The 18,483-nt window shown below is 41.1% G+C and overlaps 1 protein-coding gene across 1 annotated transcript; it reads right to left on the reverse strand.

Moving 5' to 3' along the window:
• Positions 1-604: 604 nt before the first annotated feature.
• On the reverse strand, positions 605-2,379 carry LOC138887354 (uncharacterized). Its single transcript, XM_070169091.1, has 3 exons — positions 2,075-2,379; positions 1,521-1,992; positions 605-829 (listed from the first exon to the last, which is right to left on the reverse strand). Exons 1-3 carry the CDS (start codon positions 2,377-2,379, stop codon positions 605-607), a joined length of 1,002 nt encoding a protein of 333 aa, XP_070025192.1.
• Positions 2,380-18,483: the final 16,104 nt, after the last annotated feature.

An 18,483-nucleotide genomic window follows, 5' to 3' on the forward strand; every position in this document is an offset into this window, starting at 1 on the left:
AGATAACGATGCGCCACATGATCCATGTGGACAATGACTTTAGCACCAATTAAGTATGGGTGGAACTTATCAACTGCGAACACAATGGCAAGGAGCTCTTTCTCCATAATAGTATAGTTGACTTGGGCACTATTCATGGTCTTACTAGCATAGTAGACCGGATGAAAGATCTTGTTGATGCGTTGCCGCAAAAAGTTCCCAACTGCTACGTCACTTGCATTACACATGTGTTCAAAAGGTACACTCCAATTTGGAGTGGTGATGATGGGAATAGTTGTCAACTTGAACTTTAACAATTCAAAAACTCTCATGCAATCATCATTAAAGTTAAACTTAGCATCCTTCTCAAGAATCTTGAACAACGGGTTCACCACCTTAGAGATATCTTTGATGAAACACCGGTAAAACCCCGCGTGGCCTAAGAAACACCGCACACCCTTCACCGAAGTTGGAGGTGGATGTTTAGAAATCACATCAATCTTTGCCTTGTCAACTTTAATTCCATTCTTTGAGATCTTGTGGCTAAGGACAATACCTTCCTCAACCATGAAATGATACATCTCCCAATTGAGCACCAAAATATTTCTTCATAAATAGGCAACACTTAGTCCAAATTGGAAAGACAATTATCAAAAGAATCTCCAACCACCGAGAAGTCATCCATGAAAACCTCAAGGTAGTCCTCTACCATATCCGTGAAAATAGCCATCATACACCTTCGAAAAGTCGCCAGTGCATTGCACAAACCAAATGACATCCGCTTAAATGTGAAAGTACCATAGGGGCATCCAGAAATGACACTTCTTCCAATTGAGCACCAAATTTGTTTCTTCATAAATAGGAAACACTTAGTCCAAATTGGCAAGACAATTATCAAAATAATCTCCAACCACCGAGAAGTCATCCATGAAAACCTCAAGGTAGTCCTTTACCATATCCCTGAAAATAACCATCATACACCTTTGAAAAGTCGCTGGTGCATTGCACAAATAAAATGACATCCGCTTAAATGCGAAAGTACTATAGGGGCATCCAGAGCAATAAGAATTTGGTTGTAGACTGAATAACCATCAAGAAAGTAATAGAAAGCACGACCGACCAATCTATCGAGCATTTGATCTATGAAAGGAAGTGGAAAGTGATCCTTCCTTGTGACTTTGTTGAGTTTGCGATAGTCTATAAACACCCTCTAACGTGTCACTATTCTTTTAGGAATCAACTCATTCTTGTCTTTGGTTATCACCGTCATGCCCCCTTCTTTGGGATGCATTGAATCGGAGAAGTCCACGAACTATTAGAGATGGGGTAGATAACCCCAGCATCCAACAACTTGATAATCTCCTTTTTGACAACTTCTTGAATGGTCTCATTGAGTCTCCTTTGATGTACAGTAGATGGTTTGATGCCATCCTCCAAGTTGATATTATACATTCAAAATACGGGGCTTATCCCCGAATATCTGCCAAAGTCTATACAATAGCATTTTTCCTCTTTTTTAGCACCGCCAAAGTGGAATCTACCTGCACATTAGTCAAACAAGAGGAAAGTTTAACCGGTAAAGTAGAACAAGGACCAAGAAATTCATACCTTAGATGTGGAGATAATGACTTCCACTCCAAGGTAGGAGGCTCTTTAATGGAAGGCTTTGTAGGAGGAGTTGTCCTATTTTCAATATACAAAGACAATTTTTGGGGTGTATAATTGTACGACCCCGTTCCTTGCAAAGAGTTCACACATTCCATGAAGCCATCCATCACGCCATCATCAAAGTTGAGTAAGATGACCTCCAACATATCACCAACATTGATCATAGCACTTGTTTCATCAATAATAATATCGGTCACCAAGTCCACAAAAGTGTATAACTCATTGCTATTTGGTTGCCCCATGGACTTACACACATAGAATACCACATTTTCACCACCGACCCGGAATGTAAGTTCTCTGGCTTTAATATCACAAAGAGCCTTCCCCGTAGCAAAGAAAGGTCTCCTAAGAATAATCGACACCTCATAATAAACTCACAATCTAGAATGATAAAATCCGCTAGAAGAATGAATGTATCAACATGAACCAAAACATCTTCAACACTCCCAAGGGCCTCTTCATAGTACGATCAGCCATTTGCAATCTCATAGAGGTAGGTCTTGGTTTCCCAATCCCCAAAGTCTTGAAAACCGAATAGGGCATCAAATTTATACTTGCCCCAAGATTGCAAAGAGCTTTAGCAAACTCAGAACTTCTAATTGTATAAGGAATCTTGAAAGCATCGGGATCCTCTAACTTAGGAGCCATTGAATGCACGATTGCACTCACTTGATGAGTGACTTTGATAGTTTCAAAATTCATTGACTGCTTTTTTGTCATAAGATCCTTCATAACTTTGCATAACCGGTCATTTGTTCCAAAGCTTCAACTAATGGCATGTTGATTGAGAGTCTGTTCATCATTTGAATGAACTTCTTGAATTGATTCTCACCATTTTTCTTGGAACGTCTTTGAGGGTATGGAGGTGGAGGCTTAGGCAATAGTGCCTTAGCCTTTTGCTCTACCGGCTCCAGTATGTCAATAATGTATTCCCTAGACGGGTTCACTTCTTTTTGAGTCTCTTACACACTATCATCAATATCAGTGCGAACTTCCATATTAGGTTGCACCACATTGTTTGGGATTTTCTATTCTTGCACCACTTGATCATCATCAACAAGTTGCATTTGACTTGAGGTCGGTGCATTCCCACCTCTTCAACTTTTTGTAGTAATGGCTATGACATGTCCCGTGTTGTTTCCACCCTTTGGGTTTACTACCGTGTCACTTGGTAATGCCCCATTAGGACGAGAATTTAATACTTGAGAGATTTGCCCCATTTGAACTTCTAGGTTGTGGATTGATGTGTTGTGTGAGGCTAGTTAGGCATCTGGATCGACATTCTTTTCCATCATTTACTTGAACGTATTTTCAATACGCCCCATCTCACTATTTGAAGAACTTGGACCATGGGAAGAATAAGGAGGCAGTTGATCGGTTGTTGATACATCATAGGCCTTTGAAAATCCGACCCCTGGTTGCCTTGATTGTTGTTCCATATTCCTTAATTGTTAACCCTCCAATTTACTTGATTAATTCCACTCCAATATCCTTGATTGTTATTGTTATGCCAATTCCCTTGATTGTTGCCATCACTCTAATTTCCTTGATTGTTAGAATTCTAATTGCCTTGATTGTTTTGAGGTCGCCATTGTTGTTGGTTTGGGCCTTGGGTTGTTTCTTTGCCCTTAAAATTTTTTCACATATTGCACTTCATATTCTTGTTCATTATAAGAATGATCTTGCTCAAAACCACTATCTTCTTGCACAAAGTTCTCCACTCGATTTTGCACTTGTGTACCCTTGGTCCTCCTCTTGTTTACCATCATGTTCACCCCTTCTAGGGCATTGACTTGCTTAGGATTTGCCACTTGATGAAGTTAAGCCTTTGCTAGTTAATTTATGGTCGCATTCAATTCAGCAATGGCTTGCCCATGTTCATGCAATTCTTTATGAAGGTCAATCATATTTGGATCATATTGTGGAACATTGGCTTGGGATCGCCAAGCCGATGATATTTCTGCCATTTCATCCAAAATCTCACACGCCTCTGCATAAGGCATAGTCATGAAGTTATCACCGGCAAGTTGATTCAAATTGGTTGGTTGTGTTAATCCCACGATAAAAGGTGTGTTGAATCATGTTTTTCGTCATATCGTTGTTGGGACATTCCTTAACCATAGTTCTATATCGCTCCTATATATCGTGTAGTTGTTCATTTGGCTCTTGCTTGAATGCAAAGATCTCATCTCCAAGTGTAGCCATGTGCCCAGGAGAGAAGAACTTAGCAATCAATTTTTTTGCCAACTCATCCCAAGTGTCACGACCCAAACCGAAGGGCCGCGACAGGCACCCAGTGCCTTACTTAACTGAGTACTAAAGTAACATATCTTTCTTCTCAAACTATCATGAGTAAATGTGACAGAAAGGCTGTCATGAGATAAAAAGAATAAAACATAAGGTAATACTCGACATATGACGACCCAACATGATATACAAAGTTATACATGTGACATACAGGCCTATAAGGTCGAAATGACCATTTGGATACTCAAGACATAGGCAGACAAGGCCAAACAGGTATCCATATACATGAAATCTATCTACAAGCCTCTAAGAGTACATAAATGTCATAAAGGTTGGGATAGGGCCCCACCATACTAATCAATACATGTCCAAAGCATGCTGACCAAATAGGCAACTCCGGAGCAAGTGGAGTGCACCAACACCTTTTGCTAAGCTAATAGCCTACTAGGAGAACTGTCAACCTGTCAATCGGGACCTACGGGCATGAAACACAGCGTTCCCAAGCAAAAGGGACGTCAGAACAAATAAAGTACCGAGTATGTAAGGCAGGAAAGCATAAATATGAACAATAATGTAAAGAGAGGTAGAGCAGATACAACCTATAACATCTGAGGGCCTCTGAGGGATAGTGACATGAAATGCATGATACATATATATACATAAACTTTTAAAAGTATACGCCTTTGTGGGCATCATCATCATCATCATATCGTACTCGGCCTCGAAGAGGACTCGGCAAAAATGTACTCGGCCATCATAAGGATTGGTAGAATCGTACCCGGCCACGTGAAGCTCGGTAAAACCCAACTAATCAGTGGTTGTACAATAGGTGTTGTACCCGGCTGACTATAGCGCGACTTGGTAGAGTAAAATAGATACATATATATAATGTATGCTAGACTCATGGAATCACGTTCTAAACCTTTCAGAGTGACATATGATCGTTGCACACTCGATTAACATTATTGACATCAATACCATCAATATGAACCTCAATAGGATTCAAGGATCATACATACTTGCTTAGAATAAATTTATAAGGAAAGAACAACACGGGCATCCTTAGTTGCTAGGAGTAGATCCGTTATGAAATAGCGTACCGTTTATGTTCATTTCATTTTAGATCATGCCAAAAGAAAGAAGGAAATTCCTTAACATACCTTTGAAATCTTCTATCCAATCGTCACACAAGCTCAATATGATCTTCTTACGTCTACAATGAGTAAACCGACTTCGTCATCATCATATAAGCGTTGTAACTCTCATATTTGGAAACCAATTGTTTACCGTGAAAATGCTAATAAAAATTAAATTTGTTGATGGGACTCTAAATATACGTGATTTTTTATGCTAGTTGTTATAGCAGTTGATGCCAGATATGCGAATATAAAAGATGAAATACGAGCTAAAATAGAGTTATAATCAAACAAAGGGGATAGCTATTCGGGCCTCAGACTAACCGATAAGGGGCCTCGAGATTAATGCCTGGCTCGGGCTCGAGCTATCGGGGATAATCGGGAAGGGGCTAACATGTCACGACCCAAACTGGAGGGCCATGACTAGCACCCGACCATACTTGCCGAGCACTAACGTACATTTTATCTAACTTTTTTTATTATCTTTTAGGGTTGACGAGATCAATATAAATGGTAGACCTGGATCATGGACAACCAACAATAAAATATGACGGCATGAACATACATAGCAGGGGATGACCAAACAATCAAGAAACTACATATAAGGTATGAGCTACCACGCTACCATGAATGACTATACAACAAAAACCAGCCGACAAGGCATACCAAACTATACATAAGTCGACACTTGTCTATGAGCCTCTAAATGAACATAAGTGCTGCAACATAGCCAGAACAAGGCCCCGACATACCCATAATGTCTATAACAGAAATGCATACCAAGACCACGGCAAGTCCGGAGAAGGGATCTCGCCAATCACTGCTGAACTGGACAACCTACTATGGTGGGGGAGCTGCACCTTCCTGTCTATTAGGGCCTGCAGCACGACATGCAGTGTCTACAAACACAAGGACGTTAGTACGAATAAAATACTGAGTATTTAAGGCAGGGAACCATAAATACGAACAGTAATGTAAGCAGGGATAGAGAATATACAACCTGGAACATCTGAGTACCTCTGAGGGCTACTGACATGAAATGCATGATACATATGTATGTATACATAAACTTTTAAAAAATATGCCTCTGTGGGCATCATCATCATCATATCGTACCCAGCCATAATAGGCTTGGTAAAAACGTACCCGACCGTCATAAGGCTCGGTAGAATCGTACCCGTCCATGTGGAGCTCAGTAAAACCCAACTGATCAGTGGTTGCACAATATGTGCCGTACTCGGCCGACTATAGCGCGGCTCGGTAGAGTAAAATAGATACATATATATAATGCATGCTCGACTCATGGAATCACATTCTAAACCTTTCGGAGTGACGTAAGGTCGGTATCCTCTGTACACGTTATTAGGACCAACTCTTCATTACGAACCTTATAAGAATCAGGAAGTACCAACAACATTGATAACATAAGAATAAGAGAAGCAACATTAACATCAATCGTTCCATAAGAGGGAAAGCAATGTAAGTACTGCTAGCTTCTAAGAGTAGAGTATCTTTGGAAGCTCGTTCATTACATTATGTACAATCGGAGTCGTGCAAAAGAAGAAAAGGGATAGCCTCACATACCTTGTATATACTGCCCCAATCACAAGCTATGCAATTGTCACAACTCCTTAGTCTACAATAAGAGAAACGATACTATCGTTATCATTTAAGCGTCATAACTATTATGTATCGACCACAACCTATTTTACGTTGAAACGGACAGCACCTCCCCTATATATATGACTTCACACCATTCCAAACAATAACAAAACAGCCCAAACAACATCAATAATAAACATATTGAGCCTCCCAAAATAGTCCACACACAACCTAATTACATTATACATACGACGACCACCGTAGTCGTGTCAAACGACCCGGAAATATTACGAATCACTATCATCCCACAACCCTACATATATATGGTGTTACTCCACACCCTTACACCTCCAAAACTCCACAAAATAGTAGTAAAACACGCAGCCCAATAGAAACACAAAACAGTCCACAAAACAGTCCGCTACAAGTGAATAACTCGAACTCACGGCTTCCGATCACCGTCCCGTGAGTTCTTACATGTATAGAACGAATTACCATGAATTCACAGCAGAGAAAAATGTATGAAAGATGGCAGTAACTTACCTTACTTGTTGGATAACTCAGCCCTTCCCTTGGTTCTTCAAACTCTAGGTTTTACCTTCAAATAGAACTTGAAAGAGAGGGAAAATCGATTAGGGTTTGTGTGGGATTTTTGGGGAGGAGTTGCAGGGGTTAACTTTGGTTTTGAGGGTCTGAAATATGGATGAAATAACTGAGTTCATAACCCCTTAAAAGTCCTCTCTTGGCCGACTTAGGTCTTTTAATTTTGTCCTATCATTTTGACAAGTAGGTGATGCACCTACTTGTCATTTACCAATCTGCGCAGGCTTGCGAAAATGTGAATATCTCTATACTCCGAGATTGTATTGACAAATGGTTTAATGAGTTGGAAACTAGACTCGTAGATGTTTAATTTTGTGGGTAGATCACCCCGTAATTCCTTGTAAATTAGAAGAAAAGCTTAGAAACATTTAACCTAATGTTTAAGTAAAATTATGAAGCTAAGTTGCGACAACGTTTGTCGACTTTTGTTTCATAACTCGTTTGACTTCAAGACTTATGATACGGATATTATATGATTCAAACACCTTAATACATGACCTTGAGTGTATTAAGAACCTCTAGGTTTACCTGAAAATACGAGTTACCACATCCTTGATTCGTTTAACTTCTAATACTTGTTAATCGCCCTTATACACCCTTGTATCACTTAAGACCAATAGGATTAACTTCTTATCATCTCAAAGGTAATTCCTTCTTAAATTTATGTTAACTAATATATGGAATGAACTAACGCGTGTGGATATGGGTTGTAACATAACATTTAGGATATAATTAAAGGAGGCTCTTTATGTCTAATAACAAGCAATAAATGAAGAACAAGTAGGAAAGTAGTAAGCAATAGCAATAGCGTCGGGAGAATATGTTAGAGAGAAAAGAAAAAGTTCTTGTATATTTTGTATAGAATAGTTGGAGCAATAGTAGCCCTTTACAAAATGGTAAGGATCCCCTTTATATAGGAGGGGAGTTCCAAGATAGTACGAAAAGTATTAATTACAAAGATATGGAGATGGGACGGCTAGACGCGATAGTCTGACACTGACACTAGGAAGGCCGGAGTTGTCAGACTTAGCCGCGTGCCCTGGAAACTCCCTATTTTTTATCTCTAACCTCGAGCAATATTCCCTGTAGGTCGGGACCCGACGAACTTTGAGGGAGGGAACTCGGTCACAGCTTCGCATCCTCGAGGCCTCGAGGTGTTCTTCTGAAACGAATTAGTAGCAAGAAATTGGAACCTCTGATTTTGCCGCATACAGATAGTCTCCGCATTTTCTAGAACGAAGCGATGTGAAACAATTTTGATACCCAACTCCTTGAGCTTCCCGTGATGACATCATGCCGATAACGCAACCTATGGCGTGATTTTTCACGATAACTGGGACATCCCATGGACTTGTCTTTTTGACGCCATTCAATGCATTGTCGATTCCCATTCTTCAAAGTGATAGTACCGCCGTTATCTCCTTTAAATGGGGGTATTCTGGCGTTATCCTTCTATCCAATTGCCTTCCTTCATTCATTCATCCCTTTCTTCTCTCCATCTTTCTCTATTGTTAATTGCCATGTTTGGAGTTCACGGCCTTAAGGTTGTTTGGTAGCATTCCCATCGGCCGTGTGGTGGCCTTTTGCCTGAGCTTCCCATTGTCGAGCGAGATCATACCGTCTTTTTGTTGCTGTTATTGTTGTTGTTACACCTACTATTACTCTTCTTATTGGCTCGATACGATGATATACATGGGATCGACTTTACCCATTTTAGAAAGTTATTCGGACTATATACCGCTGTTCACGGGAGGGGGGAGGGCTCAGATTATACACCACTGCTCACCTTCATACCTCAGCTCGGCATGGCACTTCGCCCCGAGTTGGTAGTTTGAATGGCTCAATGTCCCAAGAAGTGAATTCAAGGTAGCTGTGCAAGTGAGGTCGATGTTTGCCAGGTCTGTTGCCTCTCCGAGATTCTCTTGGCCAGTGAGGGTCCTCGACCGTTGGTGGGCTATGGCATTTTTTCATCCCTTCCTACTTCTTGACTTATCCTTTAGGAATAGCAGTGTAGAAGACCGGGATGAGGTTCCCGAGGAAACAACACTTCGGAAGATATTGTCTTTCAGGATGCATGCTCGAAGAGAGGATGTCTGAAGGCGTTGCTGCAGAAGGTGGATCTTCGAGAGTAGACTAGGCTCTAGGCTCTCATTACGTGTATCCCTTCGCTTCTTTGCTTTTGTGTAGAGACCCTTTGTAGGCTTTTATAATCATATGTAAGGAACCAAATGTTTACAAATATGAATGTAAAACTATTTTCTTGACTTCTGCCTTTGATGCTTATCATATTCTTTTATATTTGTGGGAATTCCGAATGTATGCTTCTGTTGATGATTGTCAATATCTAACTCGGATGCGAGTTCTTTTCGGTCTTTGGTTGATATAAATGGCCCCTTTCCGAACCCACCGTTGTTCCTCAGACTAAGCTTGAAACGGTCCAATAGACTCGGGCATCGTGACACTCGAGTCACATGAAGACAGCACATCGAACCTTGAAATTTTTGAGAGTGGTCTCTGAGCGAAGGTCAGCTTCATGCACCTGGAGATTTACTTTGAACTTGATGCATATAACCTTTTAAGGCATTGTAGGTAGGTCCCTGAGGTCAGGCCCTCTTAGACGAGGCTCGAAGTGCTTCCTTTTCTTCTTGAGAGGAACCCTTGATGTTGGATACCACCTCAGAACTAGAGATGATATTGCTGGCCTCTTGAAACCTAACTTTCTTTTGATGGAGGTCCTCGAGGTCGGGTACCACCTCGGGACAAGAGATAATGTTGCTGGCCTTTTGAAGCCTAAATTCTCTTTTGATGGGGATACTCGAGGTCGGGTACCATCTCGGAACTCGTATTGAAGTCATTGGCCTCTAGGAGCTTAACTTGGGTAGGCAGACCGTTGCTGTTTCCCCATATATATATGGGGTTGCTCCCGCTTCTTGGGAGATCCCATTATTTTAGATAGATATCCTTTATTTTCGGCATCGAGTTCTTCGTTACCTTAGCACCAAAGCATTTGTGTAGGTTCCCGCTTCAGCTTTGCTAGTTTCGCCATAGCCATGGCTGCTACTTTAGGGTCTACCCGGTAGAGAGGGGAGAGTTCCACTCCTAGTGCTCAGGATCCACGGGATTTTACTTTGAAAACTATGTCTTCGATAAGAGAGGAGCACCTTAAGCTAGTGAGGAGAGACTGTGGATGGGGCGAGAGGGTAGCGTTGTATGTGCTTCCCAGGATGAGGGTCTCACAGACTTTGCCGATGGATTTCTGAATGTGTACTTGTACCCTTTCGCACTAGGCCCCCTTGATAGGGTCGTGCTCGATTTCTGTTTAAAGTATCGGGTTACTTTGGCATAGATACATCCGTTGTTTTGGTGAATAGTGCTGATGATAAGGTTCTTTGCGTAGAAGGCGAGGCTTGAATTCACGCTTAGTCTTCTTGTCAGGCTGTACCGGCACTTTCATCATCGAGGTCTGCTAACCTTGGGGTGCCGTTTGTCCATGCCCTTTGTTTTTGAAAATGAGGAAGATGGAGATCGAGAGGGGATTAGTCGGTTCATGTAGGTCCGGATGGCTGACGTTATCCCCGTGGAACTTATGCCATTCCCCGAGGAATGGAATTATATGCGTGAGTGGAGCGTCTCGTGCTTTCTCAGATTTGCTCATGGTGGAAACTAGTTTATTAGTCGTGTTTCTCCCATCTCTGTAGCAATTTCATGGGCACCGAGCGAAGTTCCTGATCTGTCTGGTTGGGTCCGAAAGTTGGCGACCCATTCGACCTATGATGAGCGTAGGTGGCTAGCTGTGTCCCGGGGCAGATGGGAAGCAAGATATCATGGTATGTGTGTATACTGCCTTTTCCTTGTCCCTCTTTCATCTGGGAAGACATTTTCCTCTTTTCAAGTATTAATATTGCCGTCGTAGGTACCGGAGGATCTCCAAGGGCGAGGTTGTGCTCCTCCGGAGAGGGGGAAGGGTTGCCAGCTTCCAAGCTAAAGTACTACAATAATAAATGGGATATGCATTTGCAGTGAGATGGTTCTCACAGCAAGGCGAAATGGGGCCAAATTTTTGAGGAGAAAACATCGTCCGAGCCTGCTGCACCCGAATTTTCTGGTTCTGCAGAGGTGGTTCCTCCGAACGATCGTGCTTCAACCGGGGTTGATTCTTCTAGGGCCAAGGGATCTAGATCAATAGAGGTGTGCTCGGCCTTCGAGGAAGTCCGCCGACTTCACTTCGTGGTGAGCTTTGGCACAGGTCTTCCGAATCTCGTGTCTTCCCTTCCTTATCGAGTTTTTCTTTTGCAGGCCTTTAGCAGGCTTCGGTCTGAGTTGCTTCGTCATGGGGCTAGGCTCCAGAAAGCTCTGGATGAGGGTAGGTCCCTTGGGCTCCTTCGCAAGGAGAAGGAAGTTGAGCTGGCACATTAGTGATATGAGGCGTACCGGAGCTCGAATTACAAGAGCTATTTGATGACGCAGGTAACTTCCCATCCTAGGCGAGTATGCATTTCGCTTTTTAACTTCTCAGGTTAACTCTTCATCTATCCCAGCTATAGAAAAAGATGGAGGCCCTGGAACACCTTAGGGGTGAAGCCAACCGAATCAGGAATGGCTGTGGCGAGCTAAGAGCTCAAGCGCAGGCTCAAGCTTTAGAGGAGAAATGTTCCTTGGCTAAAGTTCCTTCCTTCGAGGTCCAACTTTGTTTAGCTCATAATAACGCTTCAGTTCAAGCAGATATGGTCACAAAGCTCGAATCCAAACTTTCGAAGGTCAGGGCTGAGATCGTTGATGCTCAGACCGAAGTAGTACTGAGCCAGACTAAGGCCGATCAGGAGATAGCGATTTATTTGAAGGATGCCACCGATGCCCAAGCCGAGTTGAAGAGTATCCTCAATCGTGAAGATAAGATAAAAGAATATGCTAGTTGCAGATCCCAAAGAAGGGTTCTTGAGAAGATCGGTTCTAGGGGTTTTGTTCTCTCGGAAGAGTTGGAGCGAGCGAGGGCAGACGAGCGTGGTGCTTGGTCATTCCTGTCCGATGCCAAGGAGAGTGAAGATGAGTCTGATAGGTCGTAGCCCTCAGGGGCGGGGCATAGATTTTGTCATTTTGTATGCGATACCTTCAGAGCGTGTTTGTAGATGGAGAATGAACTTTTTCACGTATGTAAAATAAAAGAAAACTCGAGGCTTTATTTCTCCTGTACCCCTTTCTGCTTTGCTTCTGACCAGGTGGACTGGTTTCAGAGTTGGTGAGAATCCTTAGATTCGTGACATGGCTCTGGGGCTCATTAGATAGGCCTGGGGGATCTTACGCATTCGGTCAATGCGACCTTTAGTGTAGGATAAGGTTAGAGCTCTTATGCTTTTGCTCAACTATTTTGGTTTAGTCTCCGAGTCGGGCTTCAACTCGAGCTCATTCGACCCTCAAGCTTTTGTGTTTGCATGGGCGGGCGACAATGGCTCTTACGCCTTGCCCTTGGGAATTTGTATTTTAACTATTTTAGGTTCAGTCTCCGAGTCGGGTCTTGACTCGAGCACAATTGACCCTCAAGTTCTGTATTTTTGTGTGGGATGGCGACAATGGATCTTACGCCTTGGGTCGAAGCGACCTTTTATTTGCACGGCCCTGAGACTCATTAAGCTGGCGACAATGGCTCTTACGCTTTGCCCTTAGGCATGTATAGTTAACTATTTTGGGTCCGGTCTCCGAATCGGGTTACGACTCGAGCTCAATTTGACCCTCAAGCATTCAAAATGACTCTTTTGGTCGATGTGTCCGTTTAGTGTGTGTGGACCTGAGGCTCGTTAGGCTGGTGATAATGGATCTTACGCTTTGCCCTTAGGCATATGTAGGCTTTGTTTTCCTCTTGTGAGCACGTGATTTTTTCCCTATATGAATTACTCCCATAAATTTAAAACAAAATAATTTCTTTCAGTGTTTGCAATTTTGTGGATTTTCGTGGCATTTTCTATTAATTGATTGCATTTTGTTTGTGCATTTTAGTTAATGGAAAAATACAAAATATGCTGCATTTGCATTTGGATTTAAATTTTGCATTTTTGAATTAATTAGTAATTTAGTGTTTTGTAAGATATAAAAATCACAAAAATAGCTCATTTTGCATTTTTAACTCTTTAGTTTTGAAATTTATATTTTCTTTGAACTTAGGATTTAATTAATTATTGTAAATACTAGGGTGATTGATTAATCTAATTGGGTAGGATAATTTTGTCCAAAATTTAATTTAGGTTTTATTTTTAATTTGAAAAAACAAAAAGAGAAGAAAAAGGATTTGAAATTGGAAAAGAAAAGAAGGAAAATAAGAAGAAATTGGAGTTTTTGGGCTTTCCAATAAAATTTCTTCCAGGCCCAAACAATTACACCTAATACCCGGTCAAATTGCCCCGCACCCAACCCATTCCGACCCTGACCCAATCTGGTTTCCCCTTATTTATCCAAACGACCCCGTTTTAATGACCCTGCGATCTGGGTCGTTGATTGCATTTGATCATATGGCCCAGAAGTGGGTTCTGATTGGTATAAAAATGTCTGAATCCTTTCCCCCTACCCCTCTCATCTCCTTCATAGACCTCATCGCCTCTGCCAGAACCGCTCGCCAAAAATCATCTCCGCCGGCAGCAGTAATCCAATCGACCCCAAATTAATGCCATAGACTCCCCTCCTTCTCCTCTTCCCAAATCTCCAAAACCCCTCCTTCGAATCCTAACATAACTCTTCGAATCTTGAATCGAAGAGAGACCAAAACTTCAAACCACCCAAATCACCCAAAAATAACACCCCGTAACCTTCATGACCCCCTCATACCAAATCCACAACTACTTTCCTTCAAATCTGCCGGGAGCTCCGCGAATCTGGAATCTGAGTTCAACCCCCAAAAGTTCAAGGTCATTTTTCACATGCACGTTCGGGGAACGCTATTCTTTCAGAGTCTGAGGTTTGGACTTGGTGAAACTGATGTTGTTCAGTTGTTCTTGACAAAGAACAAGGGATCGACATAAGTTTGGCCAAGTTCTTTGTCCCCGTCCGGTTTCGAGGTTCGATTTGGTGAGTCCTTTTCACTCTTTGGTTTCCTTTCTGTCATCCTCATCTGTCCTTTTCTTAAAACTAGTTTTCTTATGATAATTTGGTTGAAAATTCAATTCATCTTCTGAGTCCAATTTGTTCTTCCGTTCGTTATTTTCCCTTTTGTCTCTTTTTCTTCGTGAATTCCGTTTTGTGACATTTTTAGTTATTAAGTAGGTTAAGTTTCTGGTTCGTTAAATCATTTAATTAGGTCTTAATTTAGTCGATTTCCTGTTAATTAGCTCATTCATCTTTGTCTTTGCTTGATTGCATTTTAAGGAAGGGGTTCCGGGTTTCTTGTAGGGAAATTTTGGGTTAGTCTTTCGAGTTGGGAATCCTTGATGGATTTTAATTGGACTCCGAAAATCAAAAAGCCCAAGTGTGGATCTAATTTGGGTTTGCAGACCCCTACCAATCTGAGTTGGGTCAGTGTGACCTATACTTGGGTTTCAGGGGAAATAACAGGATCTTAAAGGGGTCGCTTAGGAATTTGGCTTGGGGGAATCTTTTTCTAACTAACTAGGAAGATTCTAGGAAGCTACGGAGGGGGACTATTTTGAAGTTCTAAGATTTAACAGAGGGATACCTAAGCTAACATGAAAATTTCAGAAGGTTTTAATTGCAAAAATTGATCCCTTAAGGCTGCCCTACTTGCCTTGCCTATAAAGTTAGTCTTTCATGACTTTCAAGGCAGAGACTTTAAGAGAGGAACATTCTGAAAAATTAGAGAAAAAAGGAGAGAAAAAATTCCAGAAATGTAAAAACGACAGCTTCTTTATAAGTCAAAATATAACTTGGAAATCTGGGTAATTTCTGAAAAGTATTGAAAGTCCTGCTTAGTTTTTGCTTTTCTGATCTGATTAGCTGGGTTGAAATGACTGAAAACTCAAGGTTTTGGGTTCTGATTGTGGAATGAATTGAGTTGGTTATCTTTGGAAAATGTTGGTTTACGTTTGGTATTTTGGTTACTATTTCATCAATTCTGGGCACTGTTCCTCTGTTATTCTAGTGCTGCTTGGCTGTTGATCTCACCTCTCTTATTTCCTTTCATTTTCCAGGTATGTTTTAACACTTTAGAACGTGTGAGATGTGAAAGATGTAGCCCTGTGGTTGATAGTGAATGAGTTGATTACTGAAGAACTATTCATGTGTATTTTGTCCAAATTAATTTGATTGCTTGAATAAATTTTGCGTCCAGTTATGATCAAGCCATGTATGTTATGGCTATGCTTGAACTTTGGTTTCTTATTTTAACTCTAGCTTAACTAAGATTCCTAATCTAATACTCATGTATTGGAACTGTTATGATGGATGCTACTATGAGTCGATTTGAGTTCCGCACCTATCATTGGTGTTAAGATTTGATGATATGAGTTAATCACTAGAATTGTTCTGATTGGAAACTCTACAATTCATGTAATTGGTTCGAATAATAGCGGCTGGTTGCGAAATATGTCTAGTTTTATCTTCCGTAAAGCAGTTTCTTAATGTTAAAACTAGCATATGACAAAGAGTAATATAGGTCCTTGTTCACTTTGGTAATTAGGGTATGGTTTTAAATGCTGAGTATGGTTAGTGTTGAATGATTGTGTAAAGTCTCCTTGCCAATGCATATAATATATGAGTACTGATTAGTTTAGGTCTTATCTATAATTTATCTTGAAACATAAGTCATTCTTGGATGAAAGATATGATGTTGAAAGCTGGCGTTAATTCAATGTTGTGATGCACCTGCGTAAATTCAACTTGCGAGCCCAACATTAGGCATGGTTTCATGGGTTTGGATTTGGAGAAATCGGCCTAAAAATCAGAATAGCACGTTTGGGGCCTAATGAATTTTATTATCTCAACTCCTTCATTTGCTTGGTTGTTAATGGCAGATTTAGGTCGGGTTTTTAGCTCTGAACATGTGTTGGACTTCTGGGTTTCTTATTTTCCCATAATTAATTAATTTCTCTTAGATGAATGTGAGGTGAGCCGCAATGGGTTAATTCGAAATAATTATGGCCCTCATGAATTAGTATAGAAACCTTTAAGTAGAATATTTTGAGGTGCGTTGTGCCCAACAAAGATGACAAAATGGCCCTCGTTTAATTACTTCTTTTAAAATACTTAGAATTCGAGGCGTGCCGTTTAGTAAATTTTCATGGCCCTCGCAAACTTAACAACGCGTAGTTGCTTTAGGCGCGTGATCTTAATAATTGATTTCCTTAAACTCGGTTGCGCATTTATGTGACCCAATTCCAAATCTCAACGACGTTAAAATATGTCAAAAGCAACGGGTGCATTTATGTGACGTGGTTCGAGACGTATTTTAATAACATTGCAATCTTCTTTAATTAATTAAATAAAAGTGGTTAAAAGGTTAAAATTTGCACATAGGTTCATAATTGTTTAAAACCAGATAATTAAGATGAATATAACAGTTGAGTGACCGTGCTAGAACCACGGAACTCGGGAATGCCTAACACCTTCTCCCGGGTTAACAGAATTCCTTACTCGGATTTCTGGTTCGCGGACTGTTGAACATAGTCAACCCTTTCCTCGATTCGGGATTCAACCGGTGACTTGGGACACCATAAATCTCCCAAGTGGCAACTCTGAATCTTTTAATAATAATCCCGTTTCGATTGTCCTTTAATGGGAAAAACTCTTTTACGCCATTCGGGGTGTAGGAAAAAAAGAGGTGTGATAGCTCTGGCGACTCTGCTGGGGAACAAACCCAGAATCTCTGGTTCAGGGTTAAGAATTCGAGCTTAGATGAATTGTTATAGTTGACTTTATTTATTATCTAATTTTATTGCATGTTTGGGCCTAATGTGATAAATGTTGCTTTTACCGCTTTGATATTATCTGAACTGTATATATAAACTGCTACAAAACCCCTCTCTTCTCCCTCCTGAGGAGTGCACGCTGGTCATGACTTCTTTCTGTTAGTGTCATATCCCAAATAGAACGAGGTTCGGACAAGTTGCAATGCCGGATGATCTTTTGATTACCGGTACGAAGCCCCCCCTCGGCTCGAGTTGTCCGCTCGGGTAAGCCAGGTCTAGAACAATAAACCCAGGTCTTAAACCTAGTATAACAATACCTCATGCCGGATCCCTAGTAGGAACATTTGTTTGCATCATGTGCATTTTGACTTTGGAGACTCAACACAGTGGTTGGGTCTGTCTAGGACAGGTGCACCCGAAATAAAAAGACCATCCTGATGCATCTTACTTGCTACTTGCGCATTTATTTGCTTCGGATTTGCATATTGGCCGGCTTTGGAATGAAAGGAGAGAGTTCGGAAAAGAAGTAACAGTGTAGAGGGTTAGGAGAGTTAATCACCTGTTTTAAGAAAAACCAGTGTCCAAATAGCGCCGAAACTCTACCGAATTTTTGAAAGAAAAGAGGAGAAAAATGAATTAAAAAATGAAAAAAAAGAAGAAGAAAGTTTGGTTTTCAAAAATAGTCCGTTTTATTTGCCCGAACTACTCCAGTTTGATTTCCACCGGATGTGGGATACGTAGGCAACACCCATTGGGTCCAACTTCTTTTTTGCAAAAATAGCCAATTTTTTTTTCTTTTATTTGAAAATAATTATTGCGATGCCATTCTTGTCAAAAATAGCCGAATGTCCCTAAAAGGGCGCCGGAAGGCTGCTTTTGCAAGAAACAGCCGCCTGTGGTCATTTTTCAAGGTTTTCACCGGTTAGCCAACATAGCCTTAAAATCTTCGTCTTCGAGGTGCTGAAAGGCCGTATTTGCAAAACCGGATTTATTTTTTTTTTTAAAAAAATGACAAGAAAGGAAAAGGTGTCAATTTTATCTTTGAGTCAAATGAGTCTTGATCTTTGCTTAATCACCCTAATAAATGTGCAGAATGAGCACGAGTCCAAGTTTGCCGATAGCAGTCATGAACAAGATCCCTTTGGAGTTGCATATGTGGTGGGAGGATCTGGGAAAATCGGAGCAAGATATAGTAAATATACATTTGGGAGGTCTCACCGGGTTGTTGAAAAGTCAATCTACATTTGGGAGGTCTCACCGGGTTGTTGAAAATTAGAACTTGATGAGATATCATAAAGGCTTTGGTTACGTTTTGGGACCCAGCCCATAACGTATTTCACTTTTCGGATTTTGAACTCACCCCAACCTTGGAAGAAATAGCAGGTTATATGGGAAGTACTGAA

Source organism: Nicotiana sylvestris, chromosome 3 (genome assembly GCF_000393655.2).
Source record: "Nicotiana sylvestris chromosome 3, ASM39365v2, whole genome shotgun sequence".
Taxonomy (NCBI): domain Eukaryota; kingdom Viridiplantae; phylum Streptophyta; class Magnoliopsida; order Solanales; family Solanaceae; genus Nicotiana; species Nicotiana sylvestris.

Bases quoted from the DNA above. Each gene is read 5' to 3' on its own strand.
- LOC138887354 (XM_070169091.1), bottom strand. From the start codon at position 2,379: ATGAAGGATCTTATGACAAAAAAGCAGTCAATGAATTTTGAAACTATC. The intron at 1,993-2,074 runs GTTCATGTTGAT...GATTATTCTTAG, and splicing joins GGAGTGTTGAAGATGTTTTG to GAGACCTTTCTTTGCTACGG. The intron at 830-1,520 runs GTAGATTCCACT...CTATTTATGAAG, and splicing joins CTTGTTTGACTAATGTGCAG to AAACAAATTTGGTGCTCAAT.